A 22,943-nucleotide genomic window follows, 5' to 3' on the forward strand; every position below is an offset into this window, starting at 1 on the left:
TTTAGAAATGCAATTAATAAAGAATAGATTAGCGGGTAGAGCTGCTGTCGCACCGCGCCAGAGACCCAGGTTCGATCCTGGCCTCGGGTGCTGCCTGAGTGGAGTGTGTTTGTTCTCTCTGCTAATGACGCCCAAGTGGGACAAGGCCCTTAAGTCTTTACATGTCTCAAAATGCAAAACTGGAAAATAACTTTTCCTCTATATGTTAGTTCTCCTTACAACAGCCTGAAGATTAGAATGTTAACTTGATTTAACAGTTTGTTTTATTTAAATGCAAGGAACAATTCAGCTTCAACCTCTAGAGGAACAGGAATTAAAAGCAAGCAAAGTAATCGGGAAGAATCTCGGCAAACACAAATCCCCAAAGGGCATTCGGAAGAAACACTGGCCACAAGTAAGACTGCAGGTATTCTACATTAAATAGATGGAAAAATGACTTGGGAACAGTGGAAACAGGCCCTTTGGCCCAACGTGCCCAAACTGACCAACATGTCCCATCTACACTAGTCCCACCTGCCTGCGTTTGGCCCATATTTCTCCAAACCTGTTTTCTTCACGTACCAGTCTAAATATTTCTTAAACTTTGCGATAGTACCTGCCTCAACTACCTCTTCCGACAGTTCGTTCCATATGCCCACCAACCTTTGTATGAAAAAATTACCCCTCAGGTTTCTATTAAATCTTTCCCCCCCTCACCTTAAACTTATGTTCTCTGGTTCTCGATTCCCTTGCTCTGGGCAAGAGACCCTGTGCATCTACCCGATCAATTCCTCTCATGATTTTGTACAGCTCAAGGGTGGCATGGTGGCACAGAGGTAGAATTGCTGCCTTACAGCGCTTGCAGTGCCGGAAACCCGGGTTCGATCCAGACTACAGGTGCTGTCTGTATGGAGTTTGTACGTTCTCCCCGTGGGTTGTCTCTGAAATCTTCGGTTTCCTCCCACACTCCAAAGACGTACAGGTTTGTAGGTTAATTGGTTTGGTGTATGTGTAAATTGTCCCTAGTGTGTAGGATTTTGTGAGTCAGTGTGGACTTGGTGGGCCGAAGGGCCTGTTTTCGCAATGTATCTCTAAACCGCAAGTCTTAAAATATATATTTTTTAATTCCCTTTTCCAATTCATTTGTTGGACATCTTAAAACTGGTGGAGTCATGATCTTGAGGTACCCAGCCTAAGATTCACCCACCAATCACAATATTTATGTAGTTGGTCTTGTTAAGGCTCTGGTGAATAGTGATCCTTGGATATTAAGAGTTGGTAAACCTGACAGTGGTAATGCCATTTATATCAAAGGTTGGTGGTTAGTATCTCATTTACCTGCCAGTTGATTTCCTGCACTAATGTTGATTGCCATATATCAGTCAGGTCTGAATGTTCAGGTTATATTGCATGCCATTATGGGGCAGGCAAATGAAATGTAACATTATGCAGTCATCAGCAAAAATTCTCAATTCTCCTGTGTCCTGTCATTTAAGGGCCTGTCCCACTTACACAATTTTTTTCGGCGACTGCAGGCACCCATTATAGTCACAGCAGGTTGCCAAAAATTTTCAACATGTTGAAAATCCAGCGGTGACCAGAAAAAGGTACGGCTCTTTGGGCGTCATGTCGCGGGGTGATGCCTGTATGGTCGTGAGTAGTCTCACAAAGAGTCGTACCTTTTTCTGGTCGCCGCTGGATTTTCAACATGTTGAACATTTTTGGCGACCTGCTTGCGACTATGACAGGTGCCAAATGGATGCCAAAAACAATCGCATGTGGGACAGGCCCTTTACTGTATCATTTCCTCTTCCTTTGTAAGCGCAGCATCTTCCATTTGTCTGGATTAAGCTCAACCTCTCATTTCTTTGCCCATATTTCCATATGATCTATATCCTTCAGAAATTTTCCTCACTTCCACGAATGCTTCAACCAATTGTATAATCTACAATAATACTGTGTCTAGGAACGAACTGCAGATGCTAGTTTACACCGAAGATAGACACAAAATGCTGGAGTAACACATCGGGTCAGGCAGCATCTCTCGAGAAAAGGAATAGGTGACATTTTGGGCTGAAGAAGGGTTCCGACTCGAAACGTCACCTATTCCTTTTCTCCAGGGATGCTGCCAGACCCGCTGAGTTACTCCAGCATTTTGTGTCTACAAATGTACTAATCAGTTTACCTACACTTTCATGTAAATCATTTATATCTATTGCTATGTTTAATGTTTTCTGGTGTGTAATAGACAAATGTGCAAATTTTCTACATTGCTGCTAGTTCTTGTGTGATTTTGGGTGATAGCTACATATTTTTTGACCAACAAATGCTTCTTGGGTCCTTAAAGTTCCACTAACTTGGGGGTTAAGGTCATACAATAAATGTGGATCTTTTTAATCTGAATTTGAATCAAAATTGTATTTTTAACTCATTGCTGCCTCTTTGTTATCTTGTAGATGTTTCAACAGTCGAGTCAGCTGAGCAATCAGGTAAAAGAATATGCAAGGTGAGGCATGTGGGAGTGGATGATGCTCATAACGAAGGGAGTGTATCGGAAGAAACCACGGACAGTGTGTTAGATTATAGCTGCCAGTCCGTCCCAGCAGTCTTAGATGAGGGAAGCCAACAACAGGAAGAAGCTGCTGCTTGCCAGAGTCTAGAAACTAATGAGAGCTGCACCAAAATGACTGAATCCACGCGGCAGTCGGATCCAACAAGGTTGAATAACCAGGATGAGCCGACTAGAACGACGGCCAGCCGTGAAACAGATGACAGTGATGATGACCCTGTCTTAATACCATCTTCCCGGTTTAGGGCAGGACCAGGACACAGGTAAGATCAGAGCTACCCGATTATAAATTTAAGCCACTTAACCACGAAGCCGGAGGTCGGTTTTTCTGCTGAATTGTTTGTGATTTGATTTTAAATGGTAATTTTGATCAATTTTTAAATCAAATGCAGATCCTACTTGAGAAGAAATTCAAGGTTTCCTCAGGTTAAGGCAGGGTTCTGTTACTGAAAGGTCACCAAGTGCTGGAGAAACTCAGCGGGTCAGGCAGTATCTCTGGAGAACATGAGTAGGTGACGTTTCAGGTCAGGTCCCTTCTTCAGACTGGTCTCCTGTTCATGTCCTTCAGAGATGCTGCTGGTTTGAAGAAGGGTCCCAATCTGAGATGTCACCTATCCATGTTCTCTGGAGATGCTGCCTGACCTGTTGAATTACTCCAGCATTTTGTGTCCTTTTGTATATTAACCAGCATCTCCAGTTTCTTGTTTCTACTTCTGTTCCTGAGAATAGTTCATAACCCAAACAGTTCGCAGGATGGGTCTGCGGTTGTCTATGGCAATATATTGAAACAAAAACGTTGAGCAACCAAGGTCAAGGCACAGTTAAACCAGGGTGTTTAACTTATCTATTCAGATATATCCACCTGCCACAATAGTCAATAGGTGCAGGAGTAGGCCATTCTGCCCCTCGAGCCAGCATTGCCATTCAATGTGATCATGGCTGATCATCCACAATCAATACCCCGTTCCTGCCTTCTCCCCATATCCCTTGACTCTGCTATATTTAAGGTCTCTCTTGAAAGCATCCAGAGAACCAGCCTCCACTGCCCTCTGAGATAGAGAATTCCACAGACTCACAACTCTCTGTGTGAAAAAGTTTTTCCTCATCTCCGTTCTAAATGGCTTACCCCTTATTCTTAAACTGTGGCCCCTTGTTCTGGACTCCCCCAACATCGGGAACATGTTTCCTGCTTCTAGCATGTCCAAACCTTTAATAATCTTGTTTCAATAAGATACCCTCTCATCCTTCTAAATTCCAGAGTATATGAGCCCAGCCACTCCATTCTATCAACATATGACAGTCCTGCCATCCCGGGAATTAACCTGGTGAACCTACACTGCACTCCCTCAATAGCAAGAATGTCCTTCGTCAAATTGGGAGACAAACTGCACGCAATACTCCAGGTGTGGTCTCACTAGGGTACAACTGCAGAAGGACCTCTTTGTTCCTATACTCAACTCCTCTTGTTGTGAAGGCCAACATGCCATTTGCTTTCTTCACTGCCTGCTATACCTGTATGCTTACTTTCAATGACTGATGAACAAGGACCCCCAGATCCTGTTGTACTTCCCCTTTTCCCAACTTGACTCCATTTAGATAATAATCTGCCTTCCTGTTTTTGCCACCAAAGTGGATAACCTCACATTTATCCAAATTAAACTGCATCGGCCATGCATCTGCCCACTGACCCAACCTGTCCAAGTCACCCTGCTTTCTCATAGCATCCTCTTCACAGTTCACACTACCACCCAGCTTTATGTCATCTGCAAATTTGCTAATGTTACTTTTAATCCCTTCATCTAAATCTTTAATGTATATTGTAAATAGCTGGAGTCCCAGCACCGAGTATTGCGGTACCCCACTAGTCACTGCCTGCCATTCTGAAAGGGACATGTTAATCCCTATAATCCACATTCTTTGTTTCTTATCTGCCAACAAATTTTCTATCCATGTCAGCACCCTACCCCCAATACCATGTGCTCTAATTTTGCCCACTAATCTCCTATGTGGGACCTTATCAAATGCTCCCACATGGCAGCCCCTACAGCTGGCAAATAAGTTCCACTGGCTTCCCAAACGCTTGTTTATATGTACAAGCTGTACATAACCCGACCAGGATCTCTGCATAAAATTTGAATGTTATTTAGGTTCCAGGATTATGGTTCAAACTTGTGTTTAAGCAAATCAGATTGCCAGAACTACCATTTTAGTTGCTTGTAATTTTTTCTTCCGTTGTGTTGCAAATGAGGTGTAAAAGATCTTTGGGAATGCTGGTGCAGGATTCCCAAAAGATTAATTTGTAGATTGAGTAAGCGGTAAGGAAGACAAATGCAATGTTAGCATTTATTTTGAGGGGACTGGAATATAAAAGCAAGGATGTAATTGTGAGGCTTTATCAAGCGTTGGTGAGACCACATTTGGAATATTATGTGAGAATATTATGCGTAGGCAGGCTCAGCTTTGATCTGTACCTTCCCATACTTCTCGTGCCCCCTCTGATTCTCAGTCTGATGAAGGGTCTTGACCTGAAACGTCACCTAGTCCTTTTTTCCAGAGATGATGCCTGATCTGCTGAGTTACTCCAGCATTTTGTGTCTGTCTTTAGAAGATTATGAGCAGTTTTGGGCCTGATATCTGAAGAGGGGATGGACTGGCTTTGCAGAGGATCCAAAAGAGGTTTACAAGAATGATCCCAGAAATGATTGGGTTAACGTATTAGTTTTTAATGTTTCTGGGCCTGTACTTGCTGGAGTTTAGAAGGATGAGAGGAAAATTTCATTGAAACCTACCTGGATAATGAAAGGCTTAGATGGAGCAGACGTGGAAAGGATACAGGAAAGAATGGGGGAGAAAAAAAGAGGGAGGATGTTTGTTGGTTAGTTACCTAAAATTGGAGAATTCAATGTTCATACCATTGGGGATTTCAGCTACGGTCAGTTATCGACAGCTGTGGGGATCAATTGTACAGGGGGTTGTTTATATTTAATGATGCAGTGTGGAAACAGGCCCTTCGGCCCACCGAATCAACTCTGATCATTGACCACCCTTTCACACTAGTTCTGTCTTCCCACTTTTTCATTCACTCCCTACACGCTAGGGGCAATTTACAGAGGCCAATTAAACTACAAACCTCCATGTCTTTGTGTTGTGGGAGGGAACTGAAGCACCCAGGGAAAACCCATGCGGTCACAGGGAGAACATGCAAACTCTGCCCAGACAACACCCGAGGTCAGGATCAAACCAGGTCTCTGGTGCTGTGCAGCAGCAGCTCTGAGGGTGCACCACTGTGGCACCTGTTTGAAGAGCATATTTCAGAAGGAAATCTGGAAGTCAAATAAGGGGATATGAGATAGCTTTAACAGATAAGAATAAGGAGAATCTAATGAGATTTTATGTATATTATGATACCCCTAGTATGTCTTTCTGCACAGGTTGATGTTTTGACTTAATACATAATTCAGACTATTACCTAAATGGTGGCCAATTAGGAAAAGGGGAGATGCAACGAGACCTGGGTGTCATGGTACACCAGTCATTGAAAGTAGACATGCAGGTGCAGCAGGCAGTGAAGAAAGAGAATGGCATGTTAGCATTCATAGCAAAAGGATTTGAGTATAGGAGCAGGGAGGTTCTACTGCAGTTGTACAGGGTCTTGGTGAGACCACACCTGGAGTATTGCGTACAGTTTAGGTCTCCTAATCTGAGGAAGGTCATTCTTGCCAAAGAGGGAGTACAGAGAAGGTTTACCAGACTGATTTCTGGGATGTCAGGACTTTCATATGAAGAAAGACTGGATAGACTCGGCTTGTACTCGCTAAAATTTAGAAGATTGAGGGGGGATCTTATAGAAACTTACAAAATTCTTAAGGGGTTGGACAGGCTAGATGCAGGAAGATTGTTCCCGATGTTGGGGAAGTCCAGAACAAGGGGTCACAAAGGGGATATCTTTTAGGACTGAGATGAGAAAAACATTTTTTACACAGAGAGTGGTGAATCTCTGGAATTCTCTGCCACAGAATGTAGTTGAGGCCAGTTCATTGGCTATATTTAAGGGGGAGTAGATGTGGCCCTTGTGGCTAAAGGGATCAGGGGGTATGGAGAGAAGCCAGGCACAGATCAACCATGATCATATTGAAAGGTGGTGCAGGCTCGAAGGGCCGAATGGCCTACTCCTGCACCTATTTTCTATGTTTCTATAATGGTCGTGTAAGGATCTTAATTACTATTCTACAAGCCCCTGCTTGTAGTTTGTAGCAGAGAAAAAAAGAACCTAACACATGAACAGTGTTCAGTGGCAATTGATCCAGTCCTGTGCCTTGGTTCACAGATATAATGTAAGAGCAGATGTGAGATCAAGCCGGTTTCAAAAGCTGCGCTAAAGTGTTTGTTGGACAGGGGATTAATTTGCTCAATGCTGATTTTTATCAGCACTTTCTGATTGTGCTCTCAAAATGTGCGTGCTTTCTGTAATCTCATTTATAACTAGGTAGATACTCTTCCTCAAGTGTGACCAGTCACGGTCACGTTGACATGTTTTCAGTATAGAGTGGATTTTTCTCTTCATTTCTTTTCATAAATCTGACCTTGAAGTTATTTTGTTCCTGGGTGTGAATTTTTAGCCATGGAACTCCTTGCAGGAAAATCAATTCAAAGTGACAATCACATTCCCCATGTGATGTGTAAAATGGTGATTGTTGTCATCTGCTTTAAATGGTAAACTCTCTTCTACTCGTAACCCAAGTTTTTGGAATATTCCAATGAAGAATAACCGTTTTGCACACCTTGTAAAGGAATCCAGGCTTAAGAATGACTAAAATTATACCCTAAAGATCTGTGTGATATTCAGATAGACAAAATGTGCTTGATCTTGTATTTACTTTGATGCTTTAAGGACTAAGCCATAGAACAGACCAGTTCTATGTTATCCCACTTTCTCATCCACCCCTTACACACTCGGGGCAATTTACAGAGGCCAATTAAGCTACAAACCTGCACATCTTTGGGATGTGAGAGGAAACTGGAGCACCTGGAGGCAATCTCACACCGTCACATGCAAACTCCACGCAGTCAGCACCCGAAGTCGGGATTGAACCAGGATCTCCGGCGTTGTGAGGCAGCTGCTCTATCAGCTGCGCCACTGTGGCCAAGACAGCGAACATTGCTGTTGGGGACATAAAAAATATTTTAAATTGGATTCAATTGCCTTGAGCCTATGAAACATAGAAAATAATGTGAAATTCAGAGCTAGAAAAATAATCTTGTATCCATCCATACATCATCTCTGTTTTTTGACTTGATATCGACTGCTAAGTCAATAGTTGGTTTTCCTAGTGTTGTTCTTCCCAGACGCACATCCCAATGCTGGATATTTTCAAGATTGGAGTCTAATAGGAGTTAAACTGGAGATTGGTCTCTTACTTTATAGTGTGCAAATTATAATCAATCATTGTGTGAGAATGAGTACAGGTCCACCACCAAGTTTCAGGCAACTGATGGTCTAGCACCTCCTTTAATCCAGTCAAATCAAATTCATTAGAGCAAACATCAAATCCCCTCGAAGTCCCACCAAAAATATGATGCCTAGGCCGGGTAAGGTGGCTGATCTTGACCTCATTGGGACTTCCACGGCAAATCAGTGGGTCGAATTTACCGCCTCCAGCTGGGGCTCTGGAATTCTAGCCAGCAGAAGCCGGCAGATCCATTCCCACAGCCGACATCTGAGGCCAACTTTGCAGGCCGATATCAAGGCACCAAGATGGACCATTCCGGTACCATTAGTCTCCTCTTGGATGCCCTGACCTCTGGTTTGGCAAAACAGATAATCCAGACTAGAAAATCGGTGGTGGACTTATACATGTTAGAGTTACCCTTCCTCAAATCTGTGCCCTTCTGATTAGTTACTAATGCTGCAAACAGAATGTATAATTTCAGGTCAGCATTTCTTCACTAGATGACCAACAATCAAATTCCTTTCACTCTAGGTGTGAGATTGTCTGGTATTCGGGTCATGAACAGTTTTCAATCATAATTCTACAAGGAACTAAAAAGGTTTCAAATGTATATTGTTCACAAAGAAACTGCAGATGCTGGAGAATCGAAGCTAGACAAAATTGCTGGAGAAACTCAGCGGGTGCGGCAGCATCTATGGAGCGAAGCAACGTTTCGGGCCAAAACCCTTCTTCAGACTGAAGAAAGGTTTCGGCCCGAAACGATTCAAATGTCTATTAATAGGTTGTATTTTTGGGAATGAAAAATTCTTTTTTTGCCTATTCCTTTCAATGGAAGGATTTTTCAAAAGATACAGAAAAAATCACATGTAGTTAAAGTGCACATTGTCAGATTTTAATAAAGGGCATTTTTATATATTTTGGTTTCACCATATAGATAATACAGCAGTGTTTATACATAGTTCCCCCCATTTCAGAGCACCATAATGTTTGGGACACAGCAATGTCATGTAAATGAAAGTAGTCATGTTTAGTATTTTGTTGCATATCCTCTGCATGCAATGACTGCTTGAAGTCTGCGATTCATGGACATCACCAGTTACTGGGTGTCTTCTCTGGTGATGCTCTGCCAGGCCTGTATTGCAGCCATCTTTAGCTTATGCTTGTTTTGGGGGCTAGTACCATTCAGTTTTCTCTTCAGCATATAAAAGGCATGCTCAATTGGGTTCAGATCAGGTGATTGACTTGGCCATTCAAGAATTTACCATTTTTTAGCTTTGAAAATCTCCTTTGTTGCTTTAGCAGTATGTTTGGGATCATTGTCTTGCTGTAGAATGAACTGCCGGTCAATGAGTTTTGAGGCATTTGTTTGAACTTGAGCAGATAGGATGTGTCTGTACACTTCAGAATTAATTATGCTACTACCATCAGCAGTTGTATCATTAATGAAGATAAGTGAGCCAACACCTTCAGCAGCCAATAATGCCAGGCCATAACACCCCCACCACCGTGTTTCATAAATGAGGTGCTATGTTTTGGATCTTGGGCAGTTCCTTCTCTCCTCCATACTTTGTTCTTGCCATCACTCTGATAAGTTAATCTTCGTCTCATCTGTCCACAAGATCTTTTTCCAGAACTGTAGTTGCTCTTCTAAGTACTTCTTGGCAAACTGTAGCCTGGACATCCTATTTTTGCGGCTAACCAGTGGTTTGCATCTTGCAGTGTAGCCTGTGTATTTCTGTTCATGAAGTATTCTGTGGACAGTGGTCATTGACCAATCCACATGAAGATTGTTTTTGATCTGTCGGACAGATGTCCTTAGCCTGCCAGTCCCTTTGCAATTAGTAAGCTCACCAGTGCTCTCTTTCTTCTTAATGATGTTCCAAACAGTTGATTTTGGTAAGCCTAAGGTTTGGCTGATGTCTCTAACAGTTTTATTTTCGTTTCTCAGCCTCATAATGGCTTATTTGACATTCATTGGCGCAACTTTGATCCTCATGTTGATAAACAGCAATAAAAGTTTCGAAAGGTGATGTAAAGACTGGAGGAAAGACTAGGTGCTGAGAGCTCTCTTATACCTGCATTAAGGAGGCAATTAAACACACCTGAGCAATTACAAATGCCTGCGAAGCCATGTGTCCCAAACATTATGGTGCCCTGAAATGGGGGGACTATGTATAAATACTGTTGTAATTTCTACATGGTGAAACCAAAATGTATAAAAATGGCCTTTATTAAAATCTGACAATGCGCACTTTAACCACATGTGATTTTTTCTATTACAAATCTCAAATTGTGGAGTACAGAGGCAAATAAATAAATGATGGGTCTTTGTCCCAAACATTATGGATGGCACTGTATGACCAGATGAATCTTTATAAAAACTTATTAGTAATGGACTATTGGCTAAATTGATAGGCTAGTTCTTTTGTGTTCTTCAATCTGCCCATTTTGAACTAACCTGCCGGTTAAGAAGGCAAATGGGATATTGACCTCCATTAGCTGCGGCATTGAATCTGAGATCAGGCAAGTAATGTTCCAGCATTATAAAATATTGGTCAGACCTCAGCTGAAGTATTATGTGCTGTTTAGGAATGATTGTGATTGTGATGAGCCACGTTGTGGGAATGATGTGATTGTACTGTTGAGGATGCAGAGGAAGTTTAACAGGCCTTTGATAAGAGGAAAGGTTGGAGAGAGTTGATTTCACTGGAGTGCAGAAGGTTGAGAGGGGACATGATTGAGGTACATAAATCAGGGTAGAATTAGGTAAAGCTTACCCTTTATAAGGTGAATAAAACTCGAGGACTGGATTTAGGGTAAGAGGTACGAGATTTAGATAGGATCTGTGGAGAACATTTCACCCGAAGGATCTGGAGTGCACTGTTGGAGAGAGTGGTGGAAGTAGAGATGCTGACGGTGTTTAAGGGTTTAAACAAGCACTTATCACCAAGGAATAGAAGGCTGTGGACCAAGTGCTGGAAAATGGGATTAATGCAGATGGTGGGCCGAATGACCCATTTCCATGGGATAAGGCTTTGTAGGAGGATTTGAGCTGTAGGGAGAGGCTGCATAGGATGGGTCTTCTTTCCCTGGAGCATCGGCAGCTGAGGGGTGACGTTATAGAGGTTTATAAAATATGAGGGGCATAGATAAGGTGAACAACCACAGTTTATTCTCCAGGGTATGGGATTTGTAAACGTGGGCAAAGGTTTAAGGTGAGAGGGGGAACAATTAAAAGTGGCCTGAGAGGTAGCTTTTTCACCTAGGTGGTGGTATGTGCATAGAATGAGATGACAGAAGAAATAAAAGAGGCTGGTACAAATATGACATTGAAATGACATTGAGGTGGGTATATGAATAGGAATGTTTTAGGGGGATATGGGCCAGGCGCATGCAAGCGGAACAGGCTTGGCTAAGCATCTTGGTCAATAAGAACGGGTTGGGTCGAAAGGCTTGAATAAATCTATGACTCTAAGGAGGACACTGAATGCTAGCCTTGTCACCATTATTTACATGAAGGGTTCTATGTACAAGTTGTCAGATATGTTGTGCGTGTTTTGCATTTACTATTTTCCTTGCAGCAATACTAAATGCTAAATCACTAGAGAAAAAGGGCAACCAATTTGTATCAAAATTTAAAGCTGCTAAATTCTTTAAGTTATTGCACAGTTTTGCATCTTTTCAGAGTAAAAGAGTAATGTTGGATCACTTTCTTTTAACTTGCAATAATTATGATGTTGAACATTATCACATGCATGAAAATGGACACGTTGCACATTGACATCTCAGAAATGTGTTTGAACTTGAAAAATGGATGTTAACGCATGAATAACTTCATTGTGCATAAACTATTTGTTTCAAATAGTGACTTTTATTTCAGTTGTTGTAGCCTTATTTTGTTTCCTATTGTCCTTGCACTGAACATTAATTTGAAAAAGCATAGATAATGGAAATTCATGACCACTGCATTGACTGTGCTTTTGATTTCTTCAAATATGCAAGGTTCAAGTTTTCAAATGGTCTAAATTGTCTGTATTTTGATAATAAAAAAACCTGTATACATATATAAAGTCAGAAATAAGTAATGAATATAAATCTAGCTGTAATGAATTGTTATATACAAAAATACTTCATTTCAAGATACAATACATTAAGTGTATTTTGGTTATGTGTCATCGATGAGACAAACCAATTAATAGTTCAGCTAAAATTGCATTCATATTTCATTTAATATTAAGGCAGACAATAATATGAAGTCAGTTTCTTTATGCCTATTAAGCAAATAATCCAACTGTTTAGGGGTTGATGAACAAAAGCAAGTACAAACATTTATTTTGTCATACTGTATAGAAAATTCATAATTCAAGTTAAAATCTTGATTAGTTCACAAGTCTCAATTCCTAGACTTTATTTATTATATTGTTACAAGAAGTAGCATGTTATACTGTTTGAGCTGGTCAGATATTATTTAAGCTTTTTAAATACATCAATTACTTTTTAAGAAACAAAGAATTGGGGCTGGCATTGCAGCTTTGGACATGAATCTTTCAAAATAATTTTACTATATAGTAATGTTTGTTGAGAATGAAAATGTAAGTTAGAACATTGGAATTGCCGCAACTATTGAAATGTCATTTAAGGAGCGTATTTGAAATGTTTCATTCTAATGATGTTGACCTGGGTTCTGCAAATGTGGCATCAGATTTATGATACCCAAGGCTGCTTGTGTATAACCTGAGGCCTTATTTTTTTTCTCCTTGATAGATTTACTTTCAGAGGAATGGCAGTGGGTGATAGAATGAGGTAATTCTATCTACTTAACAATACTGAAGATAGGAGTTTATCAGTTAAAACCATATTTTTCTCATGTAACCCATGATTACTCTTGAAGAGACAGTGCTCCTTCTTTTTCCTGCCTGTGTTTTAATTAAGGTGAGGAAAAATGATGCAAACTAATATAGCCTGTTTGAACTAGTATTTTCTGATGCATATAATATATCAAGCAATTCGAAGCAGGTTCTGGAGATTCAGGGAAAGAAATTGCTATTGGCAATGTTGGAAATTGAGCATTCATTTTTGTCCATATAATGTCTCTTTGTCTGCAATGCTGACAGTTGGATTTATCTTGTAAAGATTGGTGTCTCTGGTAAATCTGTAGACAAGGTATGAAATACAAATGCAGCTAGCATTTGCTATCATTGCCAATGGTATTTTCTGCTCCATAGAGTTTCCACCTGCATCGCCATACCGCTGGAACGGATTTTCAATCATCCGGATCATCCGGGCCAGTATATTCAACAGGACATTTTCTTTGCCCCGTGTATAGATAATTCTGAATCTGTGGAATTTTGTTAGCAGAATTCTCATGAGGCTAATTGGACACGTTTCCACGCTGTGCATAGCAATTGAAAAAGAAAGTAGACTTTTAATATCAATTTTGCATTGACAGGATTTGGATTTAGATTTAAGATTATCAATATTATTGAACTTTCAATCTGTTTGGGATATTTATTAATTAGACCTTATAACTTGATCTAAAATAAGATCAGAATAGTAGAGGGGGAAGTAACAGTGGTGAGCTAAAGAAAGTTAAGGTCACACATGAAATGTAAGGGAGATGTTTCTCCAGAATAATTGCACAATTTATGTTTGGTTTCGCTCATGAAGAAGAAACTGTAAAAGTACACGTTTATGACAGTATATTTATACAGGGAGGCTAATCACAATCACTCCAGATTGAGGAATTTAATCTAACCTACCCATCTTAAATTTCTATGAGAGTTTTCCTGTCTCCATTTACCTTCCTTTGCATTCGATCAGCACCCACCTGTGCATTTAACATCCTCTAGTTTATCCAAATACTGTAGACCTGCTATATAGTGCTGTCTGATCACAGTATTGTTGCAAGCCATGGTTTTTGGAAAAATGATTTTTTCAAACAGCTTCTACCTTCTTTGCTGATTCTATGGCTGCCTTTGACATCGTTTGAAACATTTGATCTTATTCTTTAATTATAGTTTTTAATGCACCATTTTCTGATCAAATTTTTGACTTTGCTCGAGAGTAAAATTGATCTTGGTTCAATAGAATGAAACGTAAGTGTGATTAAGGGTCTTTTCTTTCTCATCTCATATTTCAATTCCCTCCCTCTCTGCTATTGATTATTTTTCAGGAGATGTTATTCTGTAAAATCATCTAAGTAAGCTAATTTATAAATATAAAACCCTAATCAACAATAGGTGCAGGAGTAGGCCATTCGGCCCTTTGAGCCAGCACCGCCATTCAATGTGATCATGGCTGATCATCCACAATCAGTACCCCATTCCTGCCTTCTCCCCATATCCCCTGACTCTGCTATCTTTAAGAGCCCCTATCAAGCTCTCTCTTGAAAGTATCCAGAGAACCGGCTTCCACCGCCCTCCGAGGCAGAGAATTCCACAAACTCACAACTCCCTGCGAAAAGGTGTTTCCTCATCTCCGTTCTAAGTGCCTTACCCCTTATTCTTAAACTGTGGTCCCTGGTTCTGGACACCCCCAACATCTGGAACATGTTTCCTGCCTCTAGCATGTCCAAACCCTTAATAATCTTATATGTTTCAATAAGATCCCCCCTCATCCTTCTAAATCCCAGGGTATACAAGCCCAGCCGCTCCATTCTCTCAGCATATGACAGTCCAGCCATCCCGAGAATTAACCTTGTAAACCTACGCTGCACTCCCTCAATAGCAAGAATGTCCTTCCTCAAATTAGGGGACCAAAACTGCACACAATACTCCAGGTGTGGTCTCACTACGGCCCTGTACAACTGCAGAACTCTTTGCTCCTATGCTCAACTCCTCTTGTTATGAAGGCCAACATGCCATTCGCTTTCTTCAGTTGATGGTAGAACACAAACTTTAGTGGTCGCTTGCAGGCTAGTTATTTTCGAAAACTTCGTTGGATCCCAGGGCTGAGCTGAACTTTAATATTATTTTGGGATTGTGTCACAGCCTTAAGTTCAAGAGTAAAGAGTCAAGAGTGTTTTGTTGTCATATGTCAATGCCCCTGTCTATGTAGTTCCAAGCTTATTTGGAGGTTGTTGTGTCCTCCAAATTTATGGCTGAGATGATCTTGGCCTTGGGTCCAACTTCCTACCTGTACTCCACAATCCCTGGACCAAACACCAGCCCTGCTTGACCGTGAATATATCCAATGCTTCCACTTCTATCAGTGGTTGTAATTCCCCCAAGACTGGATGCCTCTGAGAAAAGAAATTGCTCTGCACCTTCGTCTTAGAAACATAGAAAATAGGTGCAGGAGGAGGCCATTCGGCCTTTCGAGCCAGCACCGCCATTCATTGTGATCATGGCTGATCGTCCCCTATCAATAACCTGTGCCTGCCTGCTCCCCATATCCCTTGACTCCACTAGCCCCTAGAGCTCTATCTAACTCTCTCTTAAATCCATCCAGTGATTTGGCCTCCACTGCCCTCTGTGCCAGGGAATTCTATAAATTCACAACTCTCTGGGTGGAAAAAGTTTTTTTCTCACCTCAGTCTTAAATGACCTCCCCTTTATTCTAAGACTGTGGCCCCTGGTTCTGGACTCACCCAACATTGGGAACATTTTTCCTGCATCTAGCTTGTCCAGTCCTTTTATAATTTTATATGTTTCTATAAGATATCCCCTCATCCTTCTAAACTCCAGTGAACATAAGCCTAGTCTTTTCAATCTTTCCTCATATGACAGTCCCGCCATCCCAGGGATCAATCTCGTGAACCTACGCTGCACTGCCTCAATCACAAGGATGTCCTTCCTCAAATTAGGAGACCAAAACTGTACACAATACTCTAGATGTGGTCTCACCAGAGCCCTATACAACTGCAGAAGAACCTCTTTACTCCTATACAGAAATCCTCTTGTTATGAAGGCCAACATTCCATTAGCTTTCTTCACTGCCTGCTGTACCTGCACGCCAACTTTCAGTGACCAGTGTACAAGGACACCCAGGTCTCGCTGTACCTCCCCCTAACCTAACCCCATTGAGATAATAATCTGCCCCCTTGTTTTTGCCGCCAAAGTGAATATCCTCACATTTATCTATATTATACTGCATCTGCCACGCATCTGCCCACTTACTTAACCTGTCCAGGTCACCCTGCAACCTCCTAACATCCTCTTAACAGTTCACACTGCCACCCAGCTATGTGTCATCCACAAACTTGCTAGTGTTGCTCCTAATTCCCTCTTCCAAATCATTAATATATATGGTAAACAGTTGCGGCCCCAACACTGAGCCTTGCGGCACTCCACTCCCCACTGCCTGCCGTTCTGAAAAGTACCGTTCACTCCTACTCTTTGCTTCCAGTCTGCCAACCAATTTTCTATCCATGTCAACACCCTACCCCCAAGACCATGTGCTCTAATTTTAGTCACCAGTCTCCTGTGCGGGACCTTATCAAAGGCTTTCTGAAAGTCTAGATACACTACATCCACTGGCACCCCTTCATCCATTTTACTTGTCGCATCCTCAAAAAATTCCAGAAGATTAGTCAAGCATGATTTCCCTTTCATAAATCCATGTTGACTTGGACTAATCCTTTTAAAGCTATCCAAATGCCCCATTATTACCTCTTTAATAATTGACTCCAGCATCTTTCCCACCACCAAAGTCAGGCTAACTGGTCTGTAATTCCCCGTTTTCTCTCTCTTGCTCCTTTCTTGAAAAGTGGGATAACATTAGCTATCCTCCAATCCACAGGAACTGATCCTGAATCTATTGAACATTGGAAAATGATCACTAATGCGTCCACTATTTCTAGAGCCACCTCCCTGAGGACCCTGGGATGCAGACCATCAGGCCCAGGGGATTTATCATCCTTCAGTCCCATTAAGCCTACCCAATACTATTTCTCGCCTAACAAAAATTTCTTTCAGTACCTCTACCCCCTTAGATCCTCTGTCCTCCAGTACTTCTGGGAGATTGTTTGTGTCTTCCTCAGTGAAGACAGATCCGAAGTACTTATTCAACTCTTCTGCCATTTCCTTGTTGCCCATAATAATTTCACCCGTGTCTGCCTTCAAGGGACCCACATTTGACTTTGCTACTCTTTTTCCCTTAACATATCTAAAGAAGCTTTTACTGTCCTTCTTTATATTCCTGGCCAGCTTCCCCTTGTACTTCATCTTTTCAGCCCGTATTGCCCGTTTTGTTTCCTTCTGTTGTCCTATGAAAATTTCCCAATCCTCTGGCTTCCGGCTACTCTTTGCTGTGTTATAGATATTTTCTTTTAGTTTTATTCTATCCCTAACTTCTCTTGTCAGCCACGGTTGCCTCCTACTCCCCTTAGAATCTTTCTTCCTTTTTGTAATGAAATGATCCTACGTCTTCCAGATTATGCCCAGAAATTCCTGCCATTGCTGCTCCACCGTCATTCCTGCTAGTCTTGAGTGACATCGTATTCTAAAACTAGCAGTCCCACTTCCCTCAAGAGGGGAGACGTTCTCTCTTAATATGAAAAGCCTGAATAATACATTCAAATTATCGATCATCTTCAGAATCAAGTCAACCCCTAGCGATGTGGTATGATCATTGTTAAACCTTTGTTTTCAGATTATTTCTTTGGATATGCTTTGGAGGTGGGGAAAGGAAGTGCGGTGGGGGAAGGAATACAGTCTCTTCAATCTTAATTGGTCCACTTAAATGCCAGTTTGTTCATTTTAACCCCACTGCCTGTTGCATACTTTAATTGTCCTAATGGCATGCGCACATTGTGCTATGTATTAGTTATGCTTGTGCCAATCTTTTTGCGTATTATTAACAAAAATTGATCAGAAAGAAATAAAGATACTAATGCCACCTTGTACAAAGTTTGCATGAAATAGTTCAACGGATAGAAGTTTGCAGTTTATGTAGGACTGTTCATTTACAGCACAGTTCCACAGATGTGCAATTGGTGACCTTTGATTTTTGGTTGAATACCAGTACCTCTTTAGGATCATGAGGATTTTCCTCTTACAATCCCCAGACACTGCTCTTTGTGAAATTCTTATCTACGTTGCATCCTACTTTCATAAATATGAGTAGTAAAATTGAGTAAGGAGCAAAGACAGGGAAAGTTTTGCTCTGTTAAAGTTTGTTTTTCAAAGTCTTTTAGTGCAAATTGATTTATATTTGAGAAAATGTCATATAACTATGCTGTTCACTGTGTTGAATTTTGTATGGGTACATTTTAGAGGGAAATACCGGTGCAGTTCAGTAAATATTTGTGTGTTGTAAATATGTTTTTAATCGGGCAGATTACAAGCAAATTCATCTCTAGTAAAGATAACATTTATCTAAATAACATTATTTAAAATTAAATTAAATTCTCATAGTTAGGAATATTTTCTTCAGGTTCCATTGAGTGCTATGCTGATATACAGACACATTATGTGTGCAAAGCTATGGGAGTTGGCACTGGGACTTATACTGACACTCATTTACAGCACAACCTAGATTAAAAATACTCCAAGCAATTTAATCATAACCATCGATACCAACTGGGTTTGTAATAAAACTTGACCAGCAAGGTAAGCTTGGTAAAATCTGCAGGTAACTCCAAGTCACTGCACTTTGAATGAAAAGCAAGGCAGCTTTCCTTATTAATGAAAGGAGGTTGGTTAACAAGTTGGAGTGAAATTGCAAGAGATCATCGGGAAGTGCTCTGTTTATCAAATAGACATCCGTCTTGGAATAGAAAGATTGTTCAGTGAGGAAAGAGCAAGTGGCGGACTATAGGGCTGAAATATAGTCATGTTTTGGACATAGTGTGCCTTGAGTACGGTGTCTCGGTTCACTGACATTTGTTGCAGGCCCTGGGATTCACACAGAACAGCTGCTCTCTGGCAACAAGATTAACATCTGACTTGCCGCTCATGTGTTATGGTGTTTAGTTTAGAGATACAGTGTGGAAACAGGCTCTTCGATGCTGAGTCCACGCTGCCCACAATCGCCGAATATGCTAGTTTTATCCTAGAAAAAAGGGACAATTTATAGAAGCGAATTAACCTCCAAACTCTCAAGTCTTTGGGATGTGGGAGGAAACTGGAGCATGTGAAGAAAATCCCACGGTCACAGGGAGAACGTACATATTCCGTACAGACAGCGCTCATAGTCAGGATCGAACCTGGGTCTCTGGCATTGTAAGGCAGCAACTCTAACGGTGCGCCACTGTGCCGCCCAAAGCTTTGGTCACTGAAACCAAAGCATTGTTAGGCTCCACGAATACTCCTGGCACTTGAATCCAGCCAAGACATTTAAAAAACCATGATGGGTGTAAATGTGTTATACAGGTGCACAACCTTTTATCCGAAGATCCAAATAACGAAAACCTCCGAATAGCGGCCATTTTTTCGGTCCTTGAAGAAAGGTCCTTGAAAACGTTCACCGAGGGCGGCCCGCAGAGGTGACAGCGGAACCTCCGGTCGGTCCTCGAAGAAAGGGGAACTAAATCCCCATTCATAAAAGAGAAGGTGAGGGTATATTGCGCGGGAGGGTTAATAATTGACAATATGCTGCTGCCTGCCCGCTGAGTTAAAAAGTTCCCACGGTAGACTCACGATACACAGTGTTTCGTGAGTCTTGCGTGGGAACTTTTTAACTCAGCGGGCAGGCAGCAGCAGCAGATTGTCGCTCGCTTCAGTTTCACCCCACCTACACCCCTCTGCTTCCCGGCCATGTGTGTGACCCCTTCCCTCCCCTCTCCAGCTCCCCGCCCATTGCACCGGAGCGGGGGCTTTGCACTGTCTTCACGTCGGCGATTGCAGCAGAACCAACGGGACACCGACCCCCAGGCCCACTGCAAGCACGGAGATCCCAGAGACCCACTGCCAGCAGCAGCCCAGCCCCGTTCCAACTCCAGAGGAAAACTGCAAACTGGCCGGAGACGTCAGGACCACCAGAAGCCGTTCCCCGAGCTGCGCCCCCTCATCGGGACACCGACCCCCAGGCCCACTGCAAGCACGGAGATCCCAGAGACCCACAGCCAACAGCAGCCCAGCCCAGCCCCGCTCCAACTACAGAGGAACCTGGGTTGCGGATGACGGGGCGCAGCTCGGGGCGTCGTAGAAGCCCATCGGGGAGCGGGTTCCTGTTGGTCTTGACGTCTCCGGCCACCTGCCATCCTCCAGGAACTGTACCGCCCTTGCAGGAGAGTGGGGTTGTTTGCAGTTGCAGAGGAAGGGGGCAAGGGCGGTACAGTTCCCAGTCTCAGCTCCAGTCCAGGGGGGTGGCCGGAGACGTCAGGACCAACGGGACACCGACCCCCAGGCACACTGCAAGCACGGAGATCCCAGAGACCCACGGCCAGCAGCAACTCCAGCCCCGCTCCAACTCCAGAGGAACACGTAGGGGCAGAAGCTGATGGTGTGCAAGGTACGTCTTGTTCTTGGGGTGGCGGATGAGGGGGCGCAGCTCGGGCTGTGGGCAAACTGCCACTTGTCGCCGTAGCGGCCCATTGGGGAGCGGATTCCTCTGGAGTTGGAGGGGGAGGGGGGTATTGTGCTGTTTGATCGCCCCCTGCTATCCCAGGGACAGGGAGACACAGCGGCTTTTTAGACTGGTGGGCAATCACTTCCAAAGTTCTGCCCACACAGTCAGTACACCTCTCCTACACTGCATTTCATACAAACATTTATTCTGCAAGAAAAAACTACATTGAAGACTCAAACACGCGACAGAGTTTATTGCCGGGATCAAGGCGCAAACTCGCGACCTTGCGGATATGAGCCGAGCACTCTACCACTGAGCCAGCCATTAAAATCTACGCTAAAAAATTTCCATTCCGAAGACCGACAAATTCTGAATTACGAAAAGTGTCTGGTCCCAAGGCTTTCGGATAAAAGGTTGTGCACCTGTAGTAATTAATATTGCAAATAGAATTAATGAAAAATACATTAAATTAAGAAACAAATAAAATAACAGGAAAAGAGAACATTTATGCTTCCAATCTAAAGGCCAGGTCCCATTTAAATAAATGGGGATTCTGTTTTTAATTGATAATGAGATTTTAAATTATCCTCTTTTTATCCCCCTTCCCCAACTCTCTGTTACATGATTTTATGAGCTATTACGTGTTTTTAAATCATCTACTTTTACTGCTGAAAAGGAAACGTGCATTGTAAGTGACAGAAGCATTTGTCCTGTTGCCTCCAGTTTGCATCTGCCCATAACAAAACAAATGAAAGTCACTTTTTAAACAAATGGAAAGTGAGCCATGACTGGAAGTGTAGAATTCACGCAACAAATGCTTTTCACCGTACCTTGGTATTTTTGACAATAAACTAAACTAAAATTCTCACTGAATAAATTGTGAATAGATGTAGGGCAGAGATTGATTGTACTTCTTGATTCATCATTAACACAAATCAGCTTTTCACTGAGTGGTAGAGGATTTTCTTTTCAGTCAAATGGTCTGGATCCAAGCTGCATTCCCGAAAACGAACACATAATCTCGGCTGACCCTTCCATGAGGGAATGTCATGCTTCCTGACGTGATGTTTTTCAGATGGAGCATTGATACGTTGCTCAAAGGACGATGGACTCTGCAACTTGGAGCAGCCTTTATCTCTAGACTATCACCACCAACTAGTTTATATAGTTATTGATCACAATGCTCTTTAAGGACCTATGTGCAAATCAACTCCCTATTTCATAATGTTGACTATTGTTCAAAAGTACTTGTTAGGCTACAATACTCTCAGGTTGGAATGTACTATATAAATTGTTTTTTTAACAAAAGCATACCCGCACTCTGTTGTGACTATTGAATATTGTCTACTTTCATCATCTGGATTTCAAGTTGAAAATATAGGTATATTATCTCAAGTTATTTGGACTATTAATTGCTGTGATTGTATTTGACACTGGGGAAGGTTACTTTAAAGGCATAATCAAAATTTGTTCTCTATGAAGTTCACCAGGAAAGTGTGGAAATGAGGCATCTAATGTTATGGCACAACCATTAAATATCTGGTTGGATGCCACTTTATATCAGCCATTTCATTAAGCCTGGGCCTTGTCGCTATATAAATGCAGCATTTTGTGCACATTACGTATCTCACATAGAAAGCATTTCCTTTTGGTGGTGATCATACTGACATAGTTTAATTGGAGCCACTGTGAAAAATATGCCATCTGTCTACTTTTCTAATGACCTCATTTGTAAAGTAGCCTGGGATAATTTTGCACTGTAAAGGAAGTGTTTTCAATGCACGTTGCAGCAAAAGTAATTATTTTTCAAACTGCATGACTTGGATGGCAGGGAAAACGTGGGAAGAACAGTAATTACCTTCAAAATTATTTTTTGTGTTAAGTAAACAACTATTTTTTTCTCTCCTTTGTTTTAAATCCTTGCCTTGAATTACAACACATAATAAGACGAACTGCAGCAGCCCGTATTCAGGAGTTGTTCAGAAGGAGAAAAGAAAAGAAGGAAATGGAAGAATTAGAGACTCAAAACATAAGAAAGCCAACAATAAAAATGGTGTACAAAGGCCACCGTAACTCAAGAACAATGGTAAACAAATCTTGTAAAACTGTCTTTGTGAGAAATATAAAAAGGCATTTGTGTTGTTGGAATGCACAATGATAATTGACTGTCTTTGGGTTCAGATCAAAGAAGCCAACTTCTGGGGCAGTTATTACGTAATTAGTGGCTCAGACTGTGGTCACATATTCATCTGGGATCGTCAGACAGCTGAGTTGCTGATGTTATTGGAAGCTGACAACCATGTGGTGAACTGCCTTCAACCTCATCCTTTTGATCCAAGTAAGTAATCTTCGCTGCTAAAGAGGCAATATTCATCTTACCTTTTCAAGTACAGTACTGATAGTGAACTGTTGCCAATTGTGCCACAGTAATAAGGTAAATCTGGTGACCATCGTTAGAAGGTAATTGCATTATGATGGTACTAAGCTACAGAGAG

General features: G+C 41.9%; 1 protein-coding gene across 14 annotated transcripts in view; it reads left to right on the plus strand.

Annotated features, from left to right (window-relative positions):
* The window catches only part of dcaf6 (DDB1 and CUL4 associated factor 6), a 111,887-nt gene that overhangs the window by 76,223 nt on the left and 12,721 nt on the right, over positions 1-22,943 (plus strand). For 5 of the 14 annotated variants that reach the window (XM_033033035.1, XM_033033024.1, XM_033033028.1 and 2 more), the window contains 5 exons: positions 279-406; positions 2,436-2,811; positions 12,763-12,801; positions 22,396-22,534; positions 22,630-22,786. In XM_033033035.1, the coding sequence (XP_032888926.1) occupies positions 279-406; positions 2,436-2,811; positions 12,763-12,801; positions 22,396-22,534; positions 22,630-22,786 (839 nt within the window). The remainder of the gene's footprint in view (positions 1-278; positions 407-2,435; positions 2,812-12,762; positions 12,802-22,395; positions 22,535-22,629; positions 22,787-22,943) is intronic. The other 9 variants (XM_033033025.1, XM_033033029.1, XM_033033033.1 and 6 more) reach the window with 3 other exon arrangements.

Source organism: Amblyraja radiata, chromosome 14 (genome assembly GCF_010909765.2).
Source record: "Amblyraja radiata isolate CabotCenter1 chromosome 14, sAmbRad1.1.pri, whole genome shotgun sequence".
Taxonomy (NCBI): domain Eukaryota; kingdom Metazoa; phylum Chordata; class Chondrichthyes; order Rajiformes; family Rajidae; genus Amblyraja; species Amblyraja radiata.